General features: G+C 48.1%; 2 protein-coding genes across 2 annotated transcripts in view; one reads left to right on the top strand and one right to left on the bottom strand.

The window, feature by feature from the left end:
- The window catches only part of LOC136580606 (H-2 class II histocompatibility antigen, E-S beta chain-like), a 474,076-nt gene that overhangs the window by 75,664 nt on the left and 374,036 nt on the right, over window positions 1–24,376 (bottom strand). The window lies entirely within an intron of this gene.
- Window positions 1–24,376, top strand: part of LOC136581085 (collagen alpha-1(V) chain-like) — a 54,554-nt gene that overhangs the window by 3,632 nt on the left and 26,546 nt on the right. Inside the window, exons 6-7 of the mRNA XM_066582075.1 lie at window positions 21,861–21,914; window positions 22,153–22,197. Coding sequence (XP_066438172.1) covers window positions 21,861–21,914; window positions 22,153–22,197 — 99 coding nt within the window. The remainder of the gene's footprint in view (window positions 1–21,860; window positions 21,915–22,152; window positions 22,198–24,376) is intronic.

The raw sequence follows: 24,376 nt of genomic DNA, 5'->3' as shown, positions 1-24,376 counted from the left end.
GTAGCAGTTTTGCACTTTTTTTTTTTATATATATATATCAGGCATGCATGCTATAGCGTTCTCAGGCTGCAGTCTGTACTACGTCGTATAGGGGCAGTATTGGTCAGGCAGGGACAGTGGTAGTGTGGAATCCTGTCTACAAGAACCCCAACGGTCCTTCTTAGGGCCACATCTTACAGGAGCAGTTTTGCACCAAATTTTTTTTTCCATCTTGGGCTCTGTAGACTATTGCATTCTCAGTCTGCAGCCAATTATACAGAGTATAGGGGAAGTATTGGTGAGGCAGGGACAGTGCTACTGTAGAATCCTGTCAACAAGTACCCCAAAAAAGCTCCTGTTTAGGGCTATCTGTGACCGTGTGCATTTAACTCCGTGGCTGCTGGCAGTTGTAGTACCTCACTATTGCACAGCTAGGCCTGCTTGCAGGCTTCTGTATTATTTTTTGTCCTGAGTGCAGTTTGCGTAACATAAGCGCTGTTTCCCTCCAACTGCACGCCAATAATTCCAAAATGTTTTACACCGCTGTGTGTCTGCCATCAACTGCATGTACAGCGGACAGCGACAGCCCACGATAGAGGGAAAGTCAGATACACGATATATTGCCTGCATTGCATTTCCCCCCAATTTTTTTTTTTTAATTCCTTTTTACGGCTAGCTGTAACTGTCTGCATTTCACTGCGTGGCTGCTGTGAGTTCAGGTGCATCACTATTGCATATTGCACAGCTAGGCCTGCTTACAGGCTTCCGTATTACTTTTTGTCCTGAGTACAGTTTGCGTAACATAAGCACTGTTTTCCTCCAACTGCACGCCAATAAGTCCAAAATTTTTTACACCGCTCTGTGTCTGCTCTATTCGTAATCCACCATTCTGAGAGATAGGGGTAGGGCTAGAGGACGTGGACACGGGCAAGGACGCGGATTTCCAAGTGAGGGTGTGGGCATAGGCCGAGTTCTTGGTCCAGGTGAATCGCAGCCGGCTGCTGCGGGATTAGGAGAGAGGAAAGTTTCTGGGGTCCCCAGCTTCATATCACAATCTTTGGGTCCACGTCGTAGTCCTTTATTACAAAATGAGCAGTGTGTGCAGGTCCTGTCGCGGAGGGCAGAAAGTGCATCCAGCTATGTCTCCAGCAACCTGTCTTCTACGCCGTCCACTGCTGCAACTCTGAATCCTCTTGCTGCTGCTCCTCCTTCCTCCCAGCCTCCTCACTCCATGAAAATGACACATTCTGAGGAGCAGGCAGACTCCCGGGAACTGTTCTCGTGCCCCTGCCCTGATGGAGAAAAAATGGTTCCTCTCCCACCTGAGGAGTTTGTCGTGACCGATGCCCAACCTTTGGAAAGTTCCCGGGGTCCGGGTGATGAGGCTGGGGACTTCCGGCAACTGTCTCAAGAGCTTTCAGTGGGTGAGGAGGTCGATGATGATGATGAGACACAGTTGTCTATTAGTGAGGCAGTAGTAAGGGCAGTAAGTCCGAGGGAGGAGCGCACAGAGGATTCGGAGGAACAGCCGCTGGACGATGAGGTGACTGACCCCACCTGGTTTGATAAGCCAACTGAGGACAGGTCTTCAGAGGGGGAGGCAACAGCAGCACCAGGACAGGTTAAAAGAGGCAGTGGGGTGGCCAGGGGTAGAGGCAGGGCCAGAGCGAATAATCCCCCAACTGTTTCCCAAAGCACCCCCTCACGCCAAGCCACCGTGCAGAGGCCAATGTGCTCAAAGGTGTGGCAGTTTTTCACCGAGAGCGCGGACAACCGACGGACAGTAGTGTGCAACCTTTGTCGCGCCAAGATCAGCCGGGGAGCTACCACTACCAGCCTCACCACCACCAGCATGCGCAGACATATGATGGCCAAGCACCCCACAAGGTGGGATGAAGGCCATTCACCGCCTCCGGGTTGCACCACTGCCTCTCCCCCTGTGCTCCAAGCTGCCACTGAGATCCAGCCCCCCTCTCAGGACACAGGCACGAGTGTCTCCCGGCCTGCACCCACACCCTCACCTCCGCTGTCCTCGGCCCCATCCAGCAATGTCTCTCAGCGCAGCGTCCAGCTGTCGCTAGCACAAGCGTTGGAGCGAAAGCGCAAATACGCCGCCACGCACCCGCATGCTCAAGCTTTAAACGTGCACATTGCCAAATTGATCAGCCTGGAGATGCTGCCGTACAGGCTTGTGGAAACGGAGGCTTTCAAAAACATGATGCCGGCGGCGGCCCTGCGCTACTCGGTCCCCAGTCGCCACTATTTTTCACGGTGTGCCGTCCCAGCCCTGCACGACCACGTCTCCCGCAACATTGTACACGCTTTCACCAACGCGGTTACTGGGAAGGTCCACTTAACAACCGACACGTGGACAAGCACAGGTGGGCAGGGCCACTATATCTCCCTGACGGCACATTGGGTGAATTTAGTGGAGGCTGGGACCGAGTCAAAGCCTGGGACCGCTCATGTCCTACCCACCCCCAGAATAGCGGGCCCCAGCTCGGTGCAGGTATCTGCGGCGGTGTATGCCACCTCCACTAAACCTTCCCCCTCCTCCTCCTACGCAACCTCTACCTCGCAATTAAGATGTGTCAGCAGCACGTCGCCAGCAGTCGGTGTCGCGCAATGCGGCAGCACAGCGGTAGGCAAGTGTCAGCAGGCCATGCTGAAAGTAATCAGCTTAAGAGAGAAGAGGCACACGGTCCACGAACTGTTGCATGATCTGACAGAGCAGACCGACTGCTGGCTTTTGCCGCTGAGCCTCCAACCGGGCATGGTCGTGTGTGACAACGGCCGTAACCTGGTGGCGGCTCTGCAGCTCGGCAGCCTCACGCACGTGCCATGCCTGGCCCACGTCTTTAATTTGGTGGTTCAGCGGTTTCTGAAAAACTACCCACACTTGTCAGACCTCCTCGGCAAGGTATGCCAGGTCAGCGCACATTTCCGCAAGTTTAACACGGACGCTGCCACCCTGCAACATCAGTTTAATCTGCCAGTGGACCGACTGCTGTGCGACATGCCCACACGGTGGAACTCTACGCTGCACATGTTGGCCAGGCTGTATGAGCAGCGTAGAGCTATAGTGGAATACCAATTCCAACATGGGCAACGTAGTGGCAGTTTAGCGTAGCCTCCTCAATTCTTTACAGAGGAGTGGGCCTGGATGGCAGATATCTGCCAGGTCCTTGGAAACTTTGAGGAGTCTACCCAGATGGTGAGCGGTGATGCTGCAATTATTAGCGTCACCATTCCTCTGCTATGCCTGTTTAGAAGTTCCCTGCAAAGCATAAAGGCTGATGCTTTGCGGTCAGAACAGGAGACGGGGGAAGACAGTATGTCGCTGGATAGTCAGAGCACCCTCATGTCTATATCTCAGTGCGTTTTGGGGGAGGAGGAGGAAGGTGAGGAGCCTGAGGAGGAGGAGGGGGAAGAGACAGCTGGGCCCACTGTAGAGGGTACCCATGCTGCTTGCCTTGCATCTGTTCAGTATGTATGGCCTGTGAAGGAGGAGGAGGATCCTGAAAGTGATCTTCCTAGCGAGGACAGCGATGTGTTGCGTACAGGTACCCTCGCACACATGGCTGACTCCATGTTAGGATGCCTCTCTCGTGACCATCGTGTTAGACGCATTCTGGCCACTACGGATTACTCGGTGTACACACTGCTCGACCCACGGTATAAGGAGAACCTTTCAACTCTCATTCCCGAAGAGGAAAGGGGTTTGAGAATGATGCAATACCACAGGGCCCTGGTGGACAAACTGATGGCAAACTTCCCATCTGACAGCGCTAGTGGCAGAAGGCGCAGTTCTGAGGGCCAGGTAGCAGGGGAGGTGCGGAGATCAGGCAGCATGCTCAGCGCAGGCAGGGGAACACTCTCCAAGGCCTTTGCCAGCTTTATGTGTCACCACTCCCCGGTCAAGGCTGAGTCGGAGGAAGCACTGTAAAAAGATGGTGAGGGAGTACGTAGCCGATCGTATCACCGTCCTTCGTGATGCCTTTGCTCCGTACAACTACTGGGTGTCAAAGCTAGACACGTGGCACGAACTTAGCCAGCTTGGCCTTTCTGCAGGCAAGCGTATAATTTTTTCGGCCTACAGTGTGCGTTACAGTACTGCTGTCAGCCTCCAAGTGCAGGCCAATAATCGCCTAATTTTTTACAACGCTCTGTCTGCTGTATTCGAAGTACACCATGCTGAGGGGTAGGGGTAGGCCTAGAGGACCGTGGACGCTGGCATGGACGCGGAGGTCCAAGTGAGGGTGTGGGCACAGTCCGAGTTCCTGGTCCAGGTCAATCGCAGCCGGCTGCTATGGCATTAGGAGAGAGGCAAGTTTCTAGGGTCCCCAGCTTCATATCACAATTTTTGGGTCCACATCGTAGACCTTTATTACAAAATGAGCAGTGTGAGCAGGTCCTGTCGTGGATAGCAGAAAATGCATCCAGCGATGTATCGACCACCCAGTCTTCTATGCCGTCCACTGCTGCAACTCTGAATCCTCTGGCTGTTGCTCCTCCTTCCTCCCAGCCTCCTCATTCCATGAAAATGACACATTCTGATGAGCAGACAGACTCCCAGGAACTGTTCTCGGGCCCCTGCCATGATTGGGAAAAAATGGTTCCTCTCCCACCTGAGGATTTTCTCGTGACCGATGCCCAAGTTTTGGAAAGTTCCCGGGGTCCGGGTGATGAGGCTCTCCAGTTAGTTGTTGATCTAAGAACTGATTGTGTATTCAGGGATCTACAAGGACAATCAGTCTAACATGATTTTGTACTCAACATTATCCATTATAACAATAGTTCCACCTTTATCAGAGAGTTTAATGACTACTGATTTATCCTCTACAAGACTGACCTATAGCAGTCTTGCAGAGATTGAATTATACCTACTGTATGTTATGGTGACTCTCTACTTCCTGAGTTACAACCTTAGTAATAAATAATATCACCCATCAAGGCTATTCTGATGAGCAGGCAGACTCCACTATCCTCAGCCCCATCCAGCAATGTCTCTCAGCGCAGCGTCCAGCTGTCGCTAGCGCAAGCGCAAATACACCGCCACGCACCCGCGTGCTCAAGCATTAAACGTGCACATTGGCAAATTGATCAGCCTGGAGATGCTGCCGTACAGGCTTGTGGAAACAGAGGCTTCCAAAAACATGATGGCGGCAGTCCCGCGCTACTCGGTCCCCAGTCGCCACTATTTTTCCCGGTGTGCCGTCGCAGCCCTACAGCAGCACGTCTCCCGCAACATCAATCGTGCCCTCACCAACGCGGTTACTGGGAAGGTCCACTTAACCACGGACAAGTGGACAAGTACTGGCGGGCAGGGCCACTATATCTCCCTGACGGCACATTGGGTGAATTTGGTGGAGGCTGGGACCGAATCAGAGCCTGGGATCGCACACGTCCTACCCACACCCAGAATTGCGGGTCCTTCCTCGGTTCTGGTATCTGCGGCGGTCTATGCCACCTCCTCTAAACCTTCTCCCTCCTTCTCCTCCAACAATGAAAACATTCTTGGCAAATGCTTTCGCTTTGGTCCGTCTTGCGCCGGTCCAAGAATTTCACCTAAACTGGCAAATTAGGAATGCCCCCCCCTCCCTCTTAATCCTGGCCACAGTTCCGAAAACCAACTAAGTACAACCGGGGTCGTATTCGATTATCCCTAGATGAAGCATTCAGCCGACCGTTACAGCAATAGTGGCTTCCATCTTGGTGGTACTGATAATAATGACATATTTTAGTGTACAGCTGAGGTAGGAATAGAGCCGACTATGGAACACAGCATCCCTGCAGGGCTGGGGACAGAGTAGCAGCAGGCACATATCCTTGGTGGAAGCAGGCCAGCTGAGATCCACATACTCACGGACTGATTTTGGACTGATGAAGCCTTTACTTGTTTGTCAGGAATTATCAAAGATGATCACATGAGTGGTATAGCCAGAAACTTGCATTGCAAACACTTTGAAATGGTCAATAGAAAACATATGAATGAAGCCTTTCCATATTTCTGATTGAGATGAGGAGTTCAGACTTTTAGTAGCACGAATATCCTTTTCATTGCTATCAAATGCCCCTCTTGTCTCAGAAAATACTAGCTTTTCTACATAGCTGTTGTCGCTTCCACTTTTGTTCTGTGGCTTTACCTTTGTCCATTGGCTCTTATTCGTATCTGAAGGTTTGATTTTTGCCCATGGAGGCAAAATTCTAGGTGGAGGCGCAGAACCGAGCCTGACCCTGGGCCCGCTAACGTGCTTTCCACACAGACTATAGCGGGTCCTGATCATGGTGTCCTGGCCTTGCAATGCCACCTCCTCCTCCTGCTTTGGGTCAGGGGATCAGCAATGCGCATCATGTATTTTCTCTCGTGTTACCACAGTTATCGGAGAAATTTGTTTGGGCCAAAGGAGAGGAGCGTAACTGCATTAGCGTTACAGGGGTCTGCCTATACTTCAGCTGCAGAAATGTTACAGGGGTCTGCCAATACTGCTGCTACATAAATGTTTCTGGGGTCTGCGTATACTTTTGCAACTAAAATGTTACTGGGGTCTGTCTATACTTTTACTACTGAAATGTACCTAATACTGGGCTCTGCCTATACTGCTACAGAAATGTTACTGGGGTCTGTCTATACTGTTACTACTGAAATGTTACTAATACTGGGCTCTGCCTATACTGCTGCTACGGAAATGTTACTGGGGTCTGTCTATACTGTTACTACTGAAATGTAACTAATACTGGGCTCTGCCTATACTGCTGCTACTGAAATGTTACTGGGCTCTGCCTATACTGCTGCTACTGAAATGTTACTGGGCTCTACCTATACTGCTGCTACTGAAATGTTACTGGGGTCTGTATATACTGTTACAACTGAAATGTTACTAATACTGGGCTCTGCCTATACTGCTGCAACTGAAATGTTACTGGGGTCTGTCTATACTGTTACCACTGAAATGTTACTAAACTGGGCTCTGCCTATACTGCTGCTACTGAAATGTTACTGGGCTCTGCCTATACTGCTGCTACAGAAATGTTACTGGGGTCTGTCTATACTGTAACTACAGAAATGTTACTGGGGTCAGCTTATACCTTTGCTACAGGAATACTACAGGGGTCTGTGCATAGTATGGGTGCACTAAGTTTTCCCATCGCGGTGTTCTACGTATCTGGCCCCCCAAAAAAACCCAGACTGACTAGGGCAGGCAGTGTGGGCCGAAGCCAACCTGTATTTGATCCCACGTTAGCTCAGCTATCCGGGGCACTGCAATGGGATTTATTAATGTACCGTCGGTGGCTTCCTGGGATCCACCCATGCTGTGGGTCCACACAGACTTCCCAGAGCAGAGTTGTACCTGCCTGTGTCTATTAATTAAAAAAACACAGTCTGACTCGGGCATGCAGTGTGGGCCGAAGCCCAACTGTATTTTATCTGACGTTAGCTCAGCTGTCCGGGGGACTGCAATGGGATTTATTTATCTACCGTTGGTGGGTTCCAGGGAGCCACCCATGCTGTGGGTGCACACAGACTTCCCAGTGCGGAGTTGTACCTGCTTGTGACTATGAAAAAAGCCAGACTGACTAGGGCATGGAGTGTGGGCCAAAGCCAACCTGTATTTTATCTCACGTTACCTCAGCTATCCGGGGCACTGCATTGGGACAAACAAGAGGAGCGATACAGCGCTAATGAGACGTTCACAGCTACGCAAGCATTGGAGTCCGCTCTAGGCCCGCGATTGCTGAGGGTTTGTGCAGAGGCCTATGTCCTGGGTGCAGTGAAAGTCCGCTTCCTCCCTACGATTGCTGAAGCTGTTGGCCGAGGCCTATGTCCCGGGGGAACTGTAATTGCACCAGGTTGGGGCTATGCAACTTTTTCCTGGCTAATCCAGTCATTGGAGTGGTGAAAGGAAAGGTAACTGATTTACTGAGCCCGTCGCAGATGAACTAGCATCGAAGTCCGCTTCATGCCCGCGTTTGCTGAGGGTGTGAGCTGAGGCCTATGTCCCGGGGGAAGTGCAAGTATGCCAGGTTGGGGCTGTGGAGTTTTTTCCTGCTAATCCAGTCATTGGAGCGGTGAATGGAAAGGTAACTGATTTAGTGAGCCCGTCGCAGATGAACTAGCATCGAAGTCCGCTTTATACCTACGATTGCTGAAACTGTGGGCAGAGGCCTATGTCGTCAGCACGGTGCAAGTCTGCCATGTTTGGCCGCTCTGATTTATTTATTGTTCATGTCTTGGGTTGCCTAGGACCCACCTATGCTGTTGGTACACACTTAGTTACCATCGCGGTGTTTGACCTGTCTGGCACAAAGACACTGAGTGATTGAGGTAGGGGGCAGAGTGCAGATGGCTTTCCCCTTGCGGTGTCGATTGAGCTATGCGACACCTAGATAAAATGAATACTCTGTGGGCACATGGATTCCCGATAGCTATGTAACTCATGCCCACGTTTGCAGCTCCTGACGGAGGTGGCACAGGATTGGAATGAAGATCGAACATCAATTTCTCATCGATTCTCTACAGCATTGTGGGCTATCGCTCCGCCCCTTTTAAAGAGGGTCGCTACCTGGCCCTGTGTTAAGAAAATTGTAGATCAATGTATCAGTTAATTATTCTATATTGCATTATAGAATAGAAAGATATAGCCTGCTGCTAGTATAAGTACTGCAGGGGTTAAATGAAACCCTTCTATGGGCCTCCATGTCTTCTCAGGAAAATAGATTAAAGATGAGAGTCTGCTAGACCCCCCATGTATGCATATCTATAGACAAGAAACTATAGACTACAGGGGGTAAGCCTGTAAGATATTACATGCATTCCTTTCTCCTGAATTCATAATGGTCTCATTGTATGTAATAGATACACCCTAGAAGGTGTAACTTATGTTAATCATTTTTTGTCTTAGCCAATTATAAATCTTATTCATCTTGAAGGTATATACTTTTTGCTGTGATGTCATTTAGGGTATATATACTTTGTCCACCTCAGAATAAAGTAGAAAAATCACTTGATACCACATAAGCTGGTTTGATTTGAATTTCTCCTGGGCTCAGACTTCTGCACGAGATCTGGGATCGTTTTCTTTTTGATAAACACATAAATTCTCCTTACATTTTTGGTCCTTCGAGCCGGAATCACTCACTGCAGAGGGAAAGGATAGCCTGGCTGTGAAAAGGTGGGTCTGAAGTACTCTCCGATCATTAAAAGACCTCCGTCTTGATTAGACGTCATTAGAGGCCAGTCGGGCATCCTGTCTGAAACAGTGACGTTTTTCCGAACTAGCCGGAGAATTTGGAAGCCTCCCAGATAACGTGTAGTAAGTATAACAATGCTTAAACTTTTCTTCTTCTTCTTCTGTATACTTTAGTGTTAGTAGAATTTACAATGTGTATTGTAAATGAGAGACAAGTATAGACGAATAGGTTGCTAAGGGGCAATAGCAGTAGTCTATGTGAGACCATAGCCATTGTGAGAAGGCTACAGGAAAGAATTAACTCCGTGCAACACGTAAAAAGTGGTTAGATGACGTCATGGGACACAGGGGTGACCAGGAACTTTACTTCTTATCTTTCTATTACTTTCTCTTTGATATTGTGTTATAGAGTAATTAAGAATATAAAGAGGGTGGCCGCCTACTAACATAATGTACTATTTGTATTGTTGTCTTATATTGCATGAAGCGAATGTGTGAGGAGGAGATGGTAGATCCCTTCTATAGTATAATCAGAAGGGAATAGGAGGTTATATAGTGAGATACATGGTTACCCTGAGGATGGGATCCTTGCAGGATGTTTTGCAATATGCAAAACATGCAGAAAAGTGTTACAAAGAAAAGGGTGAGAAAGTGAGGTTTTTTATATGGGGAGAAGAATGTGATATGATGGTTCAAGAAAGTCAGAGAGGTCATTGGACAGCGAGAGGATGTGAAAGTAGAGACAGAGGAAGAAGCAGAAGTCGGATGCAGCTCAGGGATTTAAATGTGTGTTGGAATTATGGAAAGTCTAGTGATTTTGCCTGAGAGTGCCCTGAGAAACAATGTTCTCAGCCATCTTGGGGAAAAATGACTAGGAGGGGTCGATGTACAACACTTGGAGGATCTCATGGCAATTTCCACTGCCTGAGATAGATCTCCAGGTGAATGGGCGGATGATTACTTTCCTGGTGGGCTCAGGAGTCACCAGGACATTAATACATCCCAATATGTGGCCAATATAAAATGTAGTAATAGTCATATCCTGGTAAGAGGGGTTAATGGCCGGACCCACAGGGAATCCCTCTCTGAACCAGTTATAACAGTCCTAGAGACAAATAAGCCTGTGAATGTCAGATTATGTAGTCTTGAATATGTCCAGTAAATGTGTTGAGATGAGATATTATGATAGAATTAGGTATACCTTCACCAGAGTACCTCAGGGCTGCTGTGAATCTCCAACAATTTTCTCCCAGGCTATGTCAGTACACTTAGCCCAGTCCCAGCCTCTTAGAGGTAGTCAGCTACTACTGTATGTTGGTAGCCAGCAGCAGACAGTGGAGAGAATTGTGGGGGGGGACACACAGTCGCACTCTTGAGGTTTATTTATGAGCAAAGCCATAAAGTAAACAGGTAGAAACTCCAATATTGTCAGCAAACAGTTAAATATTTGGGGTATAACCTGTCAGATGAAGGTAGGCAAGCAATTCTGGAGGTCCCAAAACTATGAGCAAATGATGTCCTCTTTGGGAATGACAATGTTACGTGTGCTGCTGAGATCTGTTCTATTGTGTTTCCAGCAGCACAGCACTCACAGGGTTAATGATTGAGCTGGCTGGGTGTGGTACTGTCTGCTAGCCAATCCCCTGGTCAGTCTGTATGGCCCCTCAGGCGAGCAGTCATGAATGCTTGTCTGGTGGAGTTTGCAGTGTGACTTGGTTCATGTCCGTTTAAATTCTGTCAGTTTTGTGTTAGCTTGCTGTGTGTCTTGCAATCTGTGTTGTGTCCTGTTGCAGCGTGCGGTGTGAACTCTGTCTGGGTTTGCTGGACTCCTGGTTAGTGTAAGGACTAGCGGTATAACCAGGAGCCATGAAGTGGCCTGCTAGCTTTCAACATATTGTACAACATGTCAATTAATACCTGATATTTATATTCAGCTTCCAATCTGTTACTAGTGGTTGCGTGTTGTATGCAATGTATTCTGGGTCCATCATGTGGCATGTGAATGCGTCCTGTTCTGGTGTGTGGCTCCTAGGATCAGCTAGGGCCCAGATCCGAAGACCGCTGGGCTGCCCTTATTAGGGCAATGTCCCCGCTTAGGTAGGGCCATTTCTACCTCCCGTTAGCACAGGGTCAGTTGCCTGAAACCGGTGTGAGTCCCGTGTGACTCTGGTGATACCCGTGTGCATCCCCTTTGGTCATGATCATGTGGGTTCCATGCTTTGCCTGCCCACACGATCGTAACAGACAAACTTCTGCAGCTCCTGGATCCCAAATTCTGCATCTCTGACAGTGGTTCTTACCAGACTCATCTGTGATGAACTTCTGGCTGCAGCTGATAAAATCCAGTGGGATGGGTCCTCTGAAGAAGCCTTTGTTACATTAAAACAGACTCTGGTGGGCACATCAGTCTGGGGGGCTGCCAAATTACAGCAAGCCCTTTGTGCTAACTGTTGACTCAGGGGAAGGATATATCACCTCTGTGTTAACTCAGGAACATGGTGGGAAACAGAGACCGCTGGCATACTACTCTTGCAGATTAGATCCAGTGGCCCGTGCTCTTTCCCCCTGTGTACAAGCAGTAGTAGCAGCAGCTGAAGCAATCAAATCTTCTGCCACTATAGTGCTGTCCCCACACACTGAGTACCGCACGCAGTTAGTTATACTCATATCTTAGTCCTTCTAGATATCCCTCCTGCATGACACTACTGCTCTCACAGCCACACCTGACAACCTAGGGATGTACTACGCTCCATCCATCTACCTTACTGCCTATTTCTTCAGACGGTCCTCCATACAACTGTCTAGGAGAGATGGCACATAAGGTGTTACTCAGACCAGATCTGCAGGAGGTATCTCTTGTAGATGCTGAATACACTCTTTGTAGATGGACTGTACATCTCCGTAGAGAAAAAAAAAAACTATCTTACCTAAATCGTTCTTCAGATGTGCAGCAGTTTTGAGCCATGGCCTGTGTCATGTCTCAACAGGGGGGATGGTGGCACTCATATGGACAGTGTTCACAGCCTAGGGGTTTACAAACTACTCTAAAAAAATTTTTTGTCTTGTATTATTTGTGCTAAACAATGCAGAAGGGAGTATAAGACCAGGAGGGGGCGCCGTCCTACACATGGGGGATGCTGGGAGAGCTCTGAGTGTAACTTCTATAGAAGGAGTGACGAGCGCCATACTGGTAGATCTGCTTCCTGACTGCAATCCCTGCTAGCCATCATAAACCAGCCCTGCAGTCACACAGTTTCTGCCGTCACACGGCTAAATGTCTGACCATTGTCTATGTGTATAGTATCCCTCACTCTCCACCCCGCCATACCGTGCACATCTCCAGCCCTTTACCTCCTGTACCCCCCATTACTTGTAGTATGTAAGCTCGTTGGAGCAGGACCCGCACCCCTATTGTCTCCATCAGCTGATTACTATGTAACCGTGGTTCTGTAATGTTTGTACTTTTGTCTTTCTGTATCCCCCTGTCTATGTAAGCGCTGCGGGATATGTTGGCGCTATACACAAAGATTATAGATGTGTGTCAGATGAGGGACTTGTTGGCATTGCACATGAAGGTATAAGGTGTGGCTAGATGCTTGCCTGGCTTGATAGTACTCCTAGTCAGGCCACGTCCCTGGCGGCCATCTTAGTGCTAGTCATGGCCTGCGGCCATTTTAGTATCTGCTGTAAGACCTTCAGCCGCCGCCCAGGTGCCATCTTGGCTCCTTACATCCCATAGCTGTACCTTCTACCTGGCATCCCAATGCTTGCACTAGTAGTACACAACACCAGTGATTAGAGCCTTCTCTGAATTGCATAGGAATAGTCAGCAGCCTCCATCACTGTCCTCTGTGTGTTGATGATATGTTGTCTACCTTATTAAGTGTGTGCTATAAGATAGGATCAGTATGATATTTAGTCTAGTGAGGAATATATAAGGTCTCCTTCAGATAAGTGTCAGGTAGTGAGGGGACAAGTTGCTATGGGTAACGGTAGTACTGACAAGGTCCTGGGATGAGACAGTGAGGGAATGAAAGGTTACAGTAGTATTAGATGAAGATAGCAATGGCCTGAGTGCTGCTCTATGTGGTGGGGTCAGCTCACAAATGGTTAAATCATCTGTTTCATTGGAATGCTTGTTTCACCCCCTTTCAGCTTTAGAGTTCAGTGAGAAAAAGGGAGGGGGGTACGTGACTGACTCTAGCAATGCTCTGCTTGCTTGATATGAATAGACCTGTAATGAAGATGATCAGGAATGAAGTTTAGTTTAAACCTGTGTGAACAGGGAACGTCCATTCTTGCTGTTATTTATACATGTCAGTTCTGTGATTGTTTTGCAGTGATTTTGATTGTTAAATGGTGTTTTCAATGTGATAATGTCATGTAAGATATAATAATAATGAAGTTGTTGATAATGTGAGAGCTGAGTGTCCCTATTATGGGAAACTATCCCAAGTATACTGCAGCTAGTTGTATGAGTCCAGACACAGCTAAAGCTCTGTTTATCATACTCCATCACCTCTCCTTGATAAGAGAAATTCCAGAAGGGGGGTTGTTAAGGTTGGAGGACCAAGTGACTGCAGATGATCGGAGTAGTAGTAGTTGTGTGAATCTTTATGTTATGCAGTAAATATTGTGTATAGAGAATTATATGTTAATAATTATTATATGAGATAGAAAGACTTGACCCCACGACAGATAAAAGTTAATGACAAGTCTTCAAGCTGTGATGAACGTAAAATGTGTGATTAAGCTTCTTAACTGTACCTACCCCCACAGATAAGTGATCCATGCTATACATTGAGTTTGCTGTTTCCACCTGTGAGCGGAGACCGAATACCTGCTGTTGCCTCTGATCCTGGGGTTATACTTGCTTCGCGCTACCTGGTAATGGGACCAAGGCAGACTACGGGAGACTGCCTGAGGGATGCTGTGCGGAGAGGAGAACCGTAAGGGCACGCTGTCTCTGGGATATGGCCTGAGCTACAAAGAGCACGCGCAGACGTGTGGGGGTTGTGTGGTGACCGGGCCTAGAACAGGTGCCAGGTACAGCCCTAACGGGATTGTGCTTGGTACAACTGATAATGCCTGTACACCTCATGACCTCTGAGGGCAACAGCAAGGGCCGTGTCTGGAGAACGAGGAACTCCTCTCCCAAAGGTTCCTCTGACGCCATCGGGGTCCCAAGGGGGGTACCGGACGAGTGTAGGGCAAGAAATCGGATGGCTGCAGGGGGGCTTGAGTCTCTTCTTGTATGGTGGGTAACAGTGAATAAAAATGTAGACTGAATTATATATATATATATATTATAACCAACAGAGATTTGTTAATTATACAAGAGATGCAATCAGGGGCCTAGAGGAACAACTAGGACACACCTTACACTTATTGCATGGCAACATAGAATGGCTCTTGTTATATGTTACTAGCAGAGTTTGTAAAATGATTGGAGGATATTGTTGTACTTTCATTCCTAATAACACAGCACCTGATGGTAGTGTTACTCGAGCACTGGAAGGGTTAAATGCATTATCAAATGAACTAGCTGATAACTCTGGTATAGACAATCCATTCACAGACTGGTTGGAAAACTTGTTTGGACACTGGTCACAAGTCATATACTCCACATTAGTCTCTATGTCAGTATTTGCCTCCATTCTAGTACTCTGTGGTTGCTGTTGTATTCCGTGTATTTGAGGACTATTACAAAACCTTATTAACACTTCCATCACCAAAACTATGTTCCAAAATATACAAGATGACGAAGAACAGGATGATTTACTGGGTCAGGTGACCACCTTTGTATGACAAGTGATGGTTAAAAGTTCTATGAAGAAAGTGCTATTTTACTTTGATGATTTTGAAGTGTGACATTTTGATTCCAGTGCGTTCTGATTGTACCGGAGGATCGCTCTAATAACTGGGTGACATTTCAATAAGTAAGATTTTATGTCATGATGGACAATCATTTATATATGAAGAAAGGAGCATCAATCTCATAATAAATCAAGGCCAAGCTTCTCTTGGGGACGGGCCTAATTGTGGGTACAATTGGTGGAAGAACTTTATAAAGATATATTTGCATCAATGAAATATTTTTATATGAAATAATAACATACTTAGTCTTGAAGTGTGAACCCAGGCGTCCTGGTAATAAAGCTTCGGGCCGTAGCCAGGGGGTCTGTGGTAGAGTCATTATATATGTGTATTACTGTTATACTGTGTTGATGTATTGATCTAAAGTGGGGAATGTTAAGAAAATTGTAGATCAATGTATCAGTTAATTATTCTATATTGCATTATAGAATAGAAAGATATAGCCTGCTGCTAGTATAAGTACTGCAGGGGTTAAATGAAACCCTTCTATGGGCCTCCATGTCTTCTCAGGAAAATAGATTAAAGATGAGTCTGCTAGACCCCCCATGTATGCATATCTATAGACAGGAAACTATAGACTACAGGGGGTAAGCCTGTAAGATATTACATGCATTCCTTTCTCCTGAATTCATAATGGTCTCATTGTATGTAATAGATACACCCTAGAACAGTGATGGCGAACCTTTTGGAGTCCGAGTGCCCAAACTGCGACCTAAAACCCACATATTTATCGCAAAGTGCCAACATGTCAGGGGGCGGGGCTTATCACGACGTATGATTTTACCTCCGTCGTTCTAAAAAGGACAGGGCCGCTTCAAAATAGACAGCGTGCAGATTTTAACTGCTTTTTGGATGCGGAAATACTGCAGAATGTCCTCAACAGAAATTCCTGTTGCAAATTTTGCAGCATTTCCGCATCCAAAAAGCAGTCAAAATCTGCACGCTGTCTATTTTGAAGCTGCCTTGCCCATTTCCGCCAAATGTAAACATACACCAGCGGTAATAATGACCCCCATCACCGACCCCAGCGATAATAGTGACCCCCACCCCAGCGGCCCCCCAGCGCATAAAAGCGACACCCCACAGTGGCCCAAGCGCATAGAAGCGACACCCCACAGTGGCCCAAGTGCATAGAAGCAACACCCCACAGCGGCCCTCAGCGCATAGAAGCAACACCCCACAGCGGCCCCCAGCGCATAGAAGCAACACCCCACAGTGGCCCCCAGCGCATAGAAGCAACACCCCACAGCGGCCCAAGCGCATAGAAGCAACACCCCACAGCGGCCCCCAGCGCATAGAAGCAACACCCCACAGTGGCCCCCAGCGCATAGAAGCAACATCCCACAGCAGCGGCCCCCAGCACATAAAAGCGACATCCCACAGCGGCGCCCAAAGCATAATAGTGACATCCCCCAGTGTATAAGGGACATCCCACAGTCTAATAGTGACATCTCATTGCGGCCTCCTCTGCACCACTCACTCACCTCAGTTGTGGTGCGCTCTCCTCCTGCGTCTCAGCCTCTGCCGCAGCACCCAGGGTCGGCGCTGTCCTCTGTCCCGGCGCTCCCTGCCTCCCTGCTGTCCTCCATGCCGGGGCCGCTGGCCAGGCCCTGCACTGCCCGTGCCAGTGCTCCCAGCTTCGGGCCCGCAGCTCTCAGGCTCACTGCAGTCCTCCGCCCCCAGCCAATCAGAAGCTGGGGGCGTGAACCAGTTCTATGACAGGATCGGCGATGTTAGCACAGCAGCTAAGTAAATGCCATCAGGGGAGCCGCGGCCCCTGCTGGTATTTACAAGTGGTGGGCGGCCGATGGCGGCGCGTGCCAGTAGGGAGGGCTCTGCGTGCCACCCCTGGCACGCGTGCCATAGGTTCGCCACCACTGGGTTAACCCATTAACACTACAGGATGTACAGTTACGTCCTGCAGGTTTTGAATGTGTATGGAGGGGGATTGCGGGGCGATCTTGTTCCATACAATGCGGGTGCCAGCTGTTTCTTACAGTTGACACCCACCCGCAACAGCTCTCATAAGCTGCACCGTTCATTGGAGCTATTAACCCTTTAAATTGCGGCATTAATTCTGACAGCAGCATTTAAAGGCCCTGACCCATTTTTGGGGGTCCAGCACTGACCCCTGTGATAAGATCGCAGGTTGCGAAGTGTTTGTCATGACAGCCCAGGGGCCTTCTAAAAAGCTACAGGGCGGCTATTGCAGATTGCCTATCAAACCAGGCCTGTGGCTTGGTAGATAGACTGCCTGTCAGATCGCAGTATGATGTAATGCTGTGGCATTACATCATACTCCAGGAGCGATCAAAGCATTCCTAGTTGTAATCCCCAAAGGGAGGGCTAAAAAAAGTAAAAATAAGATCAATATAGTTTTATTAATTGTAAAAAAAAGAAGTTTAAATCCCCCCCCCCCCTTTTTGCCATATCTATAATAAAAAAATCTAAATCCTAAAAAATAAATACAGAGTTGGTATCGCCGCGTCCGTAAAAGTCTGATCCATCAAAGTAGCACATTATTTACCCCACATGGTGACCGTCATCCGAAAAAATAAAAAAAAAAGAACGCCAGAAATGCACTTTCAGTCACCCTGTCTCCCAGAAAAAAATGCAATAAAAAGCGATCAAAAAGTCGTATGTATTCCGAAATGATACTAAAATAAACTACTGGACATCTCGCAAGAAATGAGCCCTCGCACAACTACGTTGATGGAAAAATTAAAAAGTTATTGTGCGCAGATGATGGCGGCAGAAAATAATTTTACAAAATTAGATGTCTTTACAAAAAAATAAAAGTAGTACAGCAAAAAAAACTATACAAGTTTGGTATCATTGTAATCGTACTGACCAACTCGTCCCGCAAAAAACAAGCCCTCATACAGCAACGTCGATGGATAAATAAAGGAGTTATGATTTTTAAAAGGGAAAAGGAAAAAACGAAAATGGGGAAAAAAAACGAGTCCACGTCATTACAGGGTTAAACGTGAACTTTGAGCCACCTGCACATAGCCGGGTCAGATCCCGCAGCGGAATCAACCCTGTGCCTCGCCAGTGATCCCCGCGTACCTATCCGGGTTCTTCATAATCTGTATTGCGGCTCTACCAGCCAGCATGCATGCGCAGTACAGATTATGCCGCGCTGACGCAGGTCCTGCGGCCATTCTGTAATTATGACTGCGGAATGGCCGCAGGACAAGCTGCTTCCATTGACTTCAATGGAAGCCATCCGTGCGTAGCCCTCACAGAATCGCTGCATGCTGTGATTTCTCTTCCGCGAGCGGAAAATCGCAATCAATTTCTGCTCATGGAAGTGAAACCACGTATTTCCCCAGCATGCTATGGGGCGGTATTTGCTGTGGAGTTCGGAGGTGGACGCCCGCTGTGGACTCCACAATGCAAATCCACCTGTGTGCGTTCTGCCAAAGGCCCCCTGCACATGAGCGGAAATTCCGCGGTGGGATTTCCCGCGGAATTTCCGCTGCTGGAAGCCTGCATAGGATTGCGTTAACAAACGCAATCCTATGCAGACGGCCGCGGTTTGGCCGAGTGAAATATCGCGCAGCAAACAAATTGCGGCACGCTCTATTTCTGTGCAGGGCTCGCAGAAATGTCACTCACCCGCTGCCGGCTCCGGTCTGCCCAGCAAGCCAGCACATCAAACAGCCGGAGCTGCGGGGCGCGGGTGCGTACGCACTGGTCCCTGCAGGTGCTCGGGTCGGATCCCGCGGCGAGAATTCTCGCTGCCGGATCCGACCCGCCCGTCTGCAGGCGGCCAAAATACAACATGCTGCGATTTTCCATCTGCGAGCGAAAAGTCGCAATTGATTTTCGCTCGGCGACATGGAAAACTGATTTCCAACAGCATGTCTATGTGCAGTATTTGCATTGCGGAATCCGGAGGCGGACACCCGCTCCAGATTCTGCAGTGCCAAAACGCCCGTGTTTATGTGTGTAGTGGTGAACTGAAGTGTTTAGCAGTTATCTTTGCAGTAACTGCTGTTCGCTTCTTACTTTAACCCAGGCAGCAAGGATCTTCTTTTAAACCTCTTCTTTACTGCTGAAGCTCTGCTCTGCTTCTCTCACCACAGGCAGTCACTGAGCGAAGGCTGTTGTCGGCTCTGCATTGGAAATCCCCGCACTACTTCTGACATGGGAGGTAGAAAGCGCTCCCATTGGGCTGCTGTGCGGAGGGGCGGGGATATGAGGAGCAGACAACAGCCTGCGCGTGCCGTCATCTCCTTCACCTCCGCTGCCGTCTGGGCTTTATTTAAATCTCCCGCTATAGGAGTGACAGGGGAGTAAGGAAGCGCTCCCTTTGGCCTGATGTGTGGAGGGGCGGGGGGGGGGGCGGGGTACGAGGAGCTGCTAGAAGACCGCGCGTGCCGGCAATCAAGTTCACTCTGCCGTCAGCGCTGCCCTGCCTTACTTTTGACAGGGCAGGAAGCTCTCTCTGCAGTGCCGACGGCCGGGTGATATCAGCGAACAGCACGCGTGCCGGCAGAAAGGACTCCGCGTGCCCTCCCCGGCACGCGTGCCATAGGTTCGCCAACACTGCCCTAGAAGGTGTAACTTATGTTGATCATTTTTTGTCTTAGCCAATTATAAATCTTATTCATCTTGAAGGTATATACTTTTTGCTGTGATGTCATTTAGGGTATATATACTTTGTCCACCTCAGAATAAAGTAGAAAAATCACTTGATACCACATAAGCTGGTTTGATTTGAATTTCTCCTGGGCTCAGACTTCTGCACGAGATCTGGGATCGTTTTCTTTTTGATAAACACATAAATTCTCCTTACACCCTGCCAACCCTCTGCAGTGTGTGCTTCCAGTTCCTCCTCATGGCAGACGCACTTATAAATAGACATGAGGGTGGTGTGGCTATGCAGCCAGCGTGTGGCATAAGGGCAGCGCAGGGACACTTTTGTGTGCGCTGCGGACGCAGGGTCGTACGGGGGGGGGGGGGGGTTGGGCAGCATGTAACCCAGGAGAAGAGGCAACAGTGTGTCCTGCAGGCAGTGCTTGGTTGGAGGTAGTGTGGTGCTTAGCTAAGGTATGCCTTGCTAATGAGGGTTTGTCCGAAGTAAAAATTGTTAGGGGGAGGATGGGGCTCACTCTTGCCGGTATTGTGGCTTAATAGTGAGACCTGGGAACCTGAGATGCAGCCCAACATGTAGCCCCTCGCCTGCCCTATCCGTATCTGTGTCGTTTCCATCACTTTCATAGGTTTTGAAGATTTGCACAAATGAAAACCTAAGCAGAGCATCTGTCATATACAAAAATGCTCGAGTCGCCCGTTGACTTCAATGGGGTTCATTACTCGAAACGAACCCTCGAGCATTGTGGGAAGCTCGACTCGAGCAACGAGCACCCGAGCATTTTGGTGCTCGCTCATCTCTAATAGGAGTATATTATTTTAGCTGTTTAACTTTGAAAATATAAGTTTTATGTTAAAATGACATCTTTATTTAATGCGGCGCAACAAATATATCCCATTCTGCTGTCAGTATCTTCTGGAGGGTTTCTGGTAGGGTGTATTAGTTGGGCAAGAGAACTTTCTAGACTTGCTCATACACGGCACCCCACTCTCCTAGGCAAGCCAAGGTATCGCTGCTGAGGTGCAGTATAGGGGTTTTTTGCCTGACCTTGCAGAGAAAACTGTTACATTAAAGTACAAGTCCAGTCAGGAGCTCAAAAATGATATGCAAGTCAGTGACTACATGGAATGCCTACCTGCTATTTACAGTAATTCCCTCAGGTCTTGCTCCTTGGATGATTTTTAACTTGGCTGCTTAAGTGCAGTGCGGAGATCTGACACTACAGCTCAACTACAGGCTCTGAGGTAGTCTGAGATATGCCCCCGACTCATGATTGATTCAGGCTGCTACTATGTCCCGCCTCCTCTTGCTCTGCCTCCTCTGATTGGCTGCTGTGTATAAAAAACAAGCCTATCAGAATCTCACCAGGAAATCAGTTCAGGGAGAGTGATTTCAAATACAGCAAGGGTACAATTATTATTATTATTATATAGTCCAGATTATAAACCACCAGTAAAGAAAAGACGATTACCAGGTAATTACCTCGCATATAATAGGCCTTAGTAATGGGAAGCCTGGAACATAACTTTTAAATGGCCTTCAATACAGCACCACACTGGTCAACAGGTTCTGTGTGGTACTGCAGCTTAGACATGTTAACATCTATGGTGCTCAGCTGCAAAACCAGACGCAATCTCTGGGCAAGTGTGGTGCTGTTTTAAGAAGAAAGCAGCCATGTTTTTTAATTCTTGGACTTCCCCTTTAAGCACAGGTTACATTTTTGTCGCTTGCTGTGCCGCCAGTAAGGTAAAGGACCCGGATCTGATGGTTTGTCAGGAATGTTTTGTAGCATCATCAGGACTGCAGCTGCACATCATATTAGTAGCGCGATAAACCGAGTCATCTTGTAGATATGAGACCTTTTAATGGCTACAAGAAGGAGTGACGTTACAGTGAGTTGTTTGATCCACGTAGGATTCTTCCTCAAGACGGATGCGAAGAATCATATATAAATATACACACTACAAACCTTTATCATATTAGTGATTATGTTATACATTCTGGTCCGTCTTCATTGAGAAGATGTATTATTAAAAGTGACATTTTATTATCATCCAATTAAACACTATTCTCACCTTAGAACTCCGTGTTGAGTGTTTTTGAGATAATAATATATCTTCTCAGTGAATATCGATCAGCTACTAAATATACATTTCAGTGATTCCCCTCATGAAATAATTAAAGTCCCCTCCTAAATCCTGTTGTTTTAGGGTCCTGTTGGATTCCCTGGAGATCCTGGACCTCCTGGAGAGATGGGTCCCAGAGTAAGTACTCATCATGAAGGAGTCAGACACTTGGTATATCAAACAAGGCCTGCGGCTTTAAGACTTTGTTCACACGGGCGGACATGCTGTGGGTTTTGCATCCGGATCTGTAATGGAGATCTGGGCAGTTATTAAGCCAACTGCTCTTTTTCTTCACTCCTCTGTATACTCTACGGTAAGTCTTGTGGTTGATGCTGTTCGTGTCCAATGATTTATATCAATGATTGTTATCTCATAGGGACAAGATGGAGCAAAGGGGGAACGAGGAGAGGATGGCGAACAATGAGAGGCAGTAAGTGAATATTACTTCAATGATTCCTCAGATGCTGGTGATAACTGCGAGACAATACAACACTTTTACTGCTTTATGTATGAGGACTTGTTGTTGGTATTTGACTCTATTTGGGGGTTAAATATACAAACAGAAATAAAAAAACTTGAATGAATGAGGCTAAATCTATATGGGCTTCATGTAGCAAACAGAAAGTGTTTGATGTAATGTGTATTCTGTCTTATTGAAAAGTAACAAATCAGTCAGCCGAGTGTGCGTGTGCATTAGAGATGAGCAAACGTACTCGTTTAGGGCGATTTAGCAATCGAGCATCGCTTTTTTCGAGTAACTGAGTACTCGGGCGAAAAGATTCGGGGGCGGGGACGGCGTGGTGGAGCGGGGGATAGCAGTGGGAAACAGGGGGGAGCTCTCTCTCCTCCCCCCCCCCACTCCCCTCTGCAACCCCCCGCTCACCCCCGTCGCCACCCGAATCTTTTCGCCCGAGTAGTCAGTTACTCAAAAAAAGCGATGCTCGATTGCGAAATTGCCCTAAACGAGTACGTTCGCTTATCTCTAGTGTGCATGAGAAGCCCGGGAGGAACGGCTGCCGCCAGAACTTGATGCGGCCAACAGCTATCTAAGCTGTATCAAAAAGAAAAGGGAGACGGGCAGAGCATCAGGCAGAGCACCCCCAGGGGGAAGCCCGCTGCTTCTAAATAGACTACTTTTTTGAAAGCCATCAACTTCACTGTCTTTTAAGTCATCACCTACCAAGTAGTTACACCAAGGCCTCAGTTTTCCTATACCTCTCTTCACCTTATGTAAGGTATACGGCCACCATTAGTGGTCTAGAGTACTGGATTTGTTTCCTGCCTGGGTAATCACAAGTGTTATCCGTGCTCCTTGCCACTCAAAGCTGAATACGACTGACTGAGCAGTGTTATGAGCAGCTAGAGTATTTTATTGGTGCATTCATCATGGGTAAGAGTCTGATTTCTAAGTTCTTATATCCTTTACTTCTTGACCCGTGGAGGCCAGAATACCTCGCTGTAGCCCACCACCCCTCTTACGACCCATAAAAACACCACTCCTTCCTCTTTGGCTAAATTGGCCACAGCAGCCAGTTTATTAACAAACAGTACATAAAATGAACAATGAACGAGGGGGATTCTTTGGAGTCACAAAGATCTGGTGCAACCATAACCGGGAAAAAACGCAACAACTGCCCCCCACCGAACTACAGGTTCAGGGGCCAACCACGCCGCCCGAAGGCTGGCAACCAATATTTTGACTTATAGCCGGAGGGAGTCTACTGCCGCCCCCTCACCAGCCACGTCACCTGCACCAGATCACATCAAAATTTAAAGGAGATGTCCCGAGGCAGCAAGTGGGGTTATACACTTCTGTATGGCCATAATAATGCACTTTGTAATATACATTGTGCATTAATTATGAGCCATACAGAAGTTATAAAAAGTTTTTTACTTACCTGCTCCGTTGCTAGCGTCCTGGTCTCCATGGTGCCGACTAATTTTTGGCCTCCGATGGCCAAATTAGCCGCGCTTGCGCAGTCCGGGTCTTCTGCTGTTCTCTATGGGGCTCCGTGTAGCTCCGCCCCGTCACGTGCCGATTCCAGCCAATCCAGCTGAGCAATTCTCCGGCGCCTTTTCGCCTATCACCCCTGCTAAAATCGCAAACGCGTGCATCCAATTGGCAAACGTCTGCGGAATAAGCCGCCAACGCTTCTTTTCTTCCTCCTCCTTCTTGGTTTCCGTCCGCTTCCCCTTATCCAGATTAAACTTTTCTAACGGTAACAACGAAAATATTTCAATGTACTCGTCCCTCCAAATTTTTTCCCGTACTTCTTTCTTCAAATGAGCGCCCAAGGGGCCCTCAAAGGAGACGTACACCTCTCCCTTAGCCCTGTCGTCTAACCGAACCGAATCACCGTCCTTTTCTGTTTGCACAGCCATCGTTACGCCAGCACACTGTGTGGTCCTAGTCCCTGCGCTAACCCCTAAACCAGTGCCCACTGCCACGTCACCACTACCCCCCGGTGTCACCCACACCGCCACCGGAGAACCTACTGGCAACCTGTCCCCCCTATCGCAACGCTGCAGCAAATCCCTCACGTTACCTAACAACTCCCTTAACTCACCTCCAAATTCCCCCTGCCGCACTCCTGTCTCCC

The sequence above is a fragment of the Eleutherodactylus coqui genome, chromosome 10 (assembly GCF_035609145.1).
Source record: "Eleutherodactylus coqui strain aEleCoq1 chromosome 10, aEleCoq1.hap1, whole genome shotgun sequence".
Lineage (NCBI taxonomy): Eukaryota > Metazoa > Chordata > Amphibia > Anura > Eleutherodactylidae > Eleutherodactylus > Eleutherodactylus coqui.
Note: the sequence above shows the minus strand (reverse complement) of the source record. Positions and strands in the feature narration are given on the sequence as shown.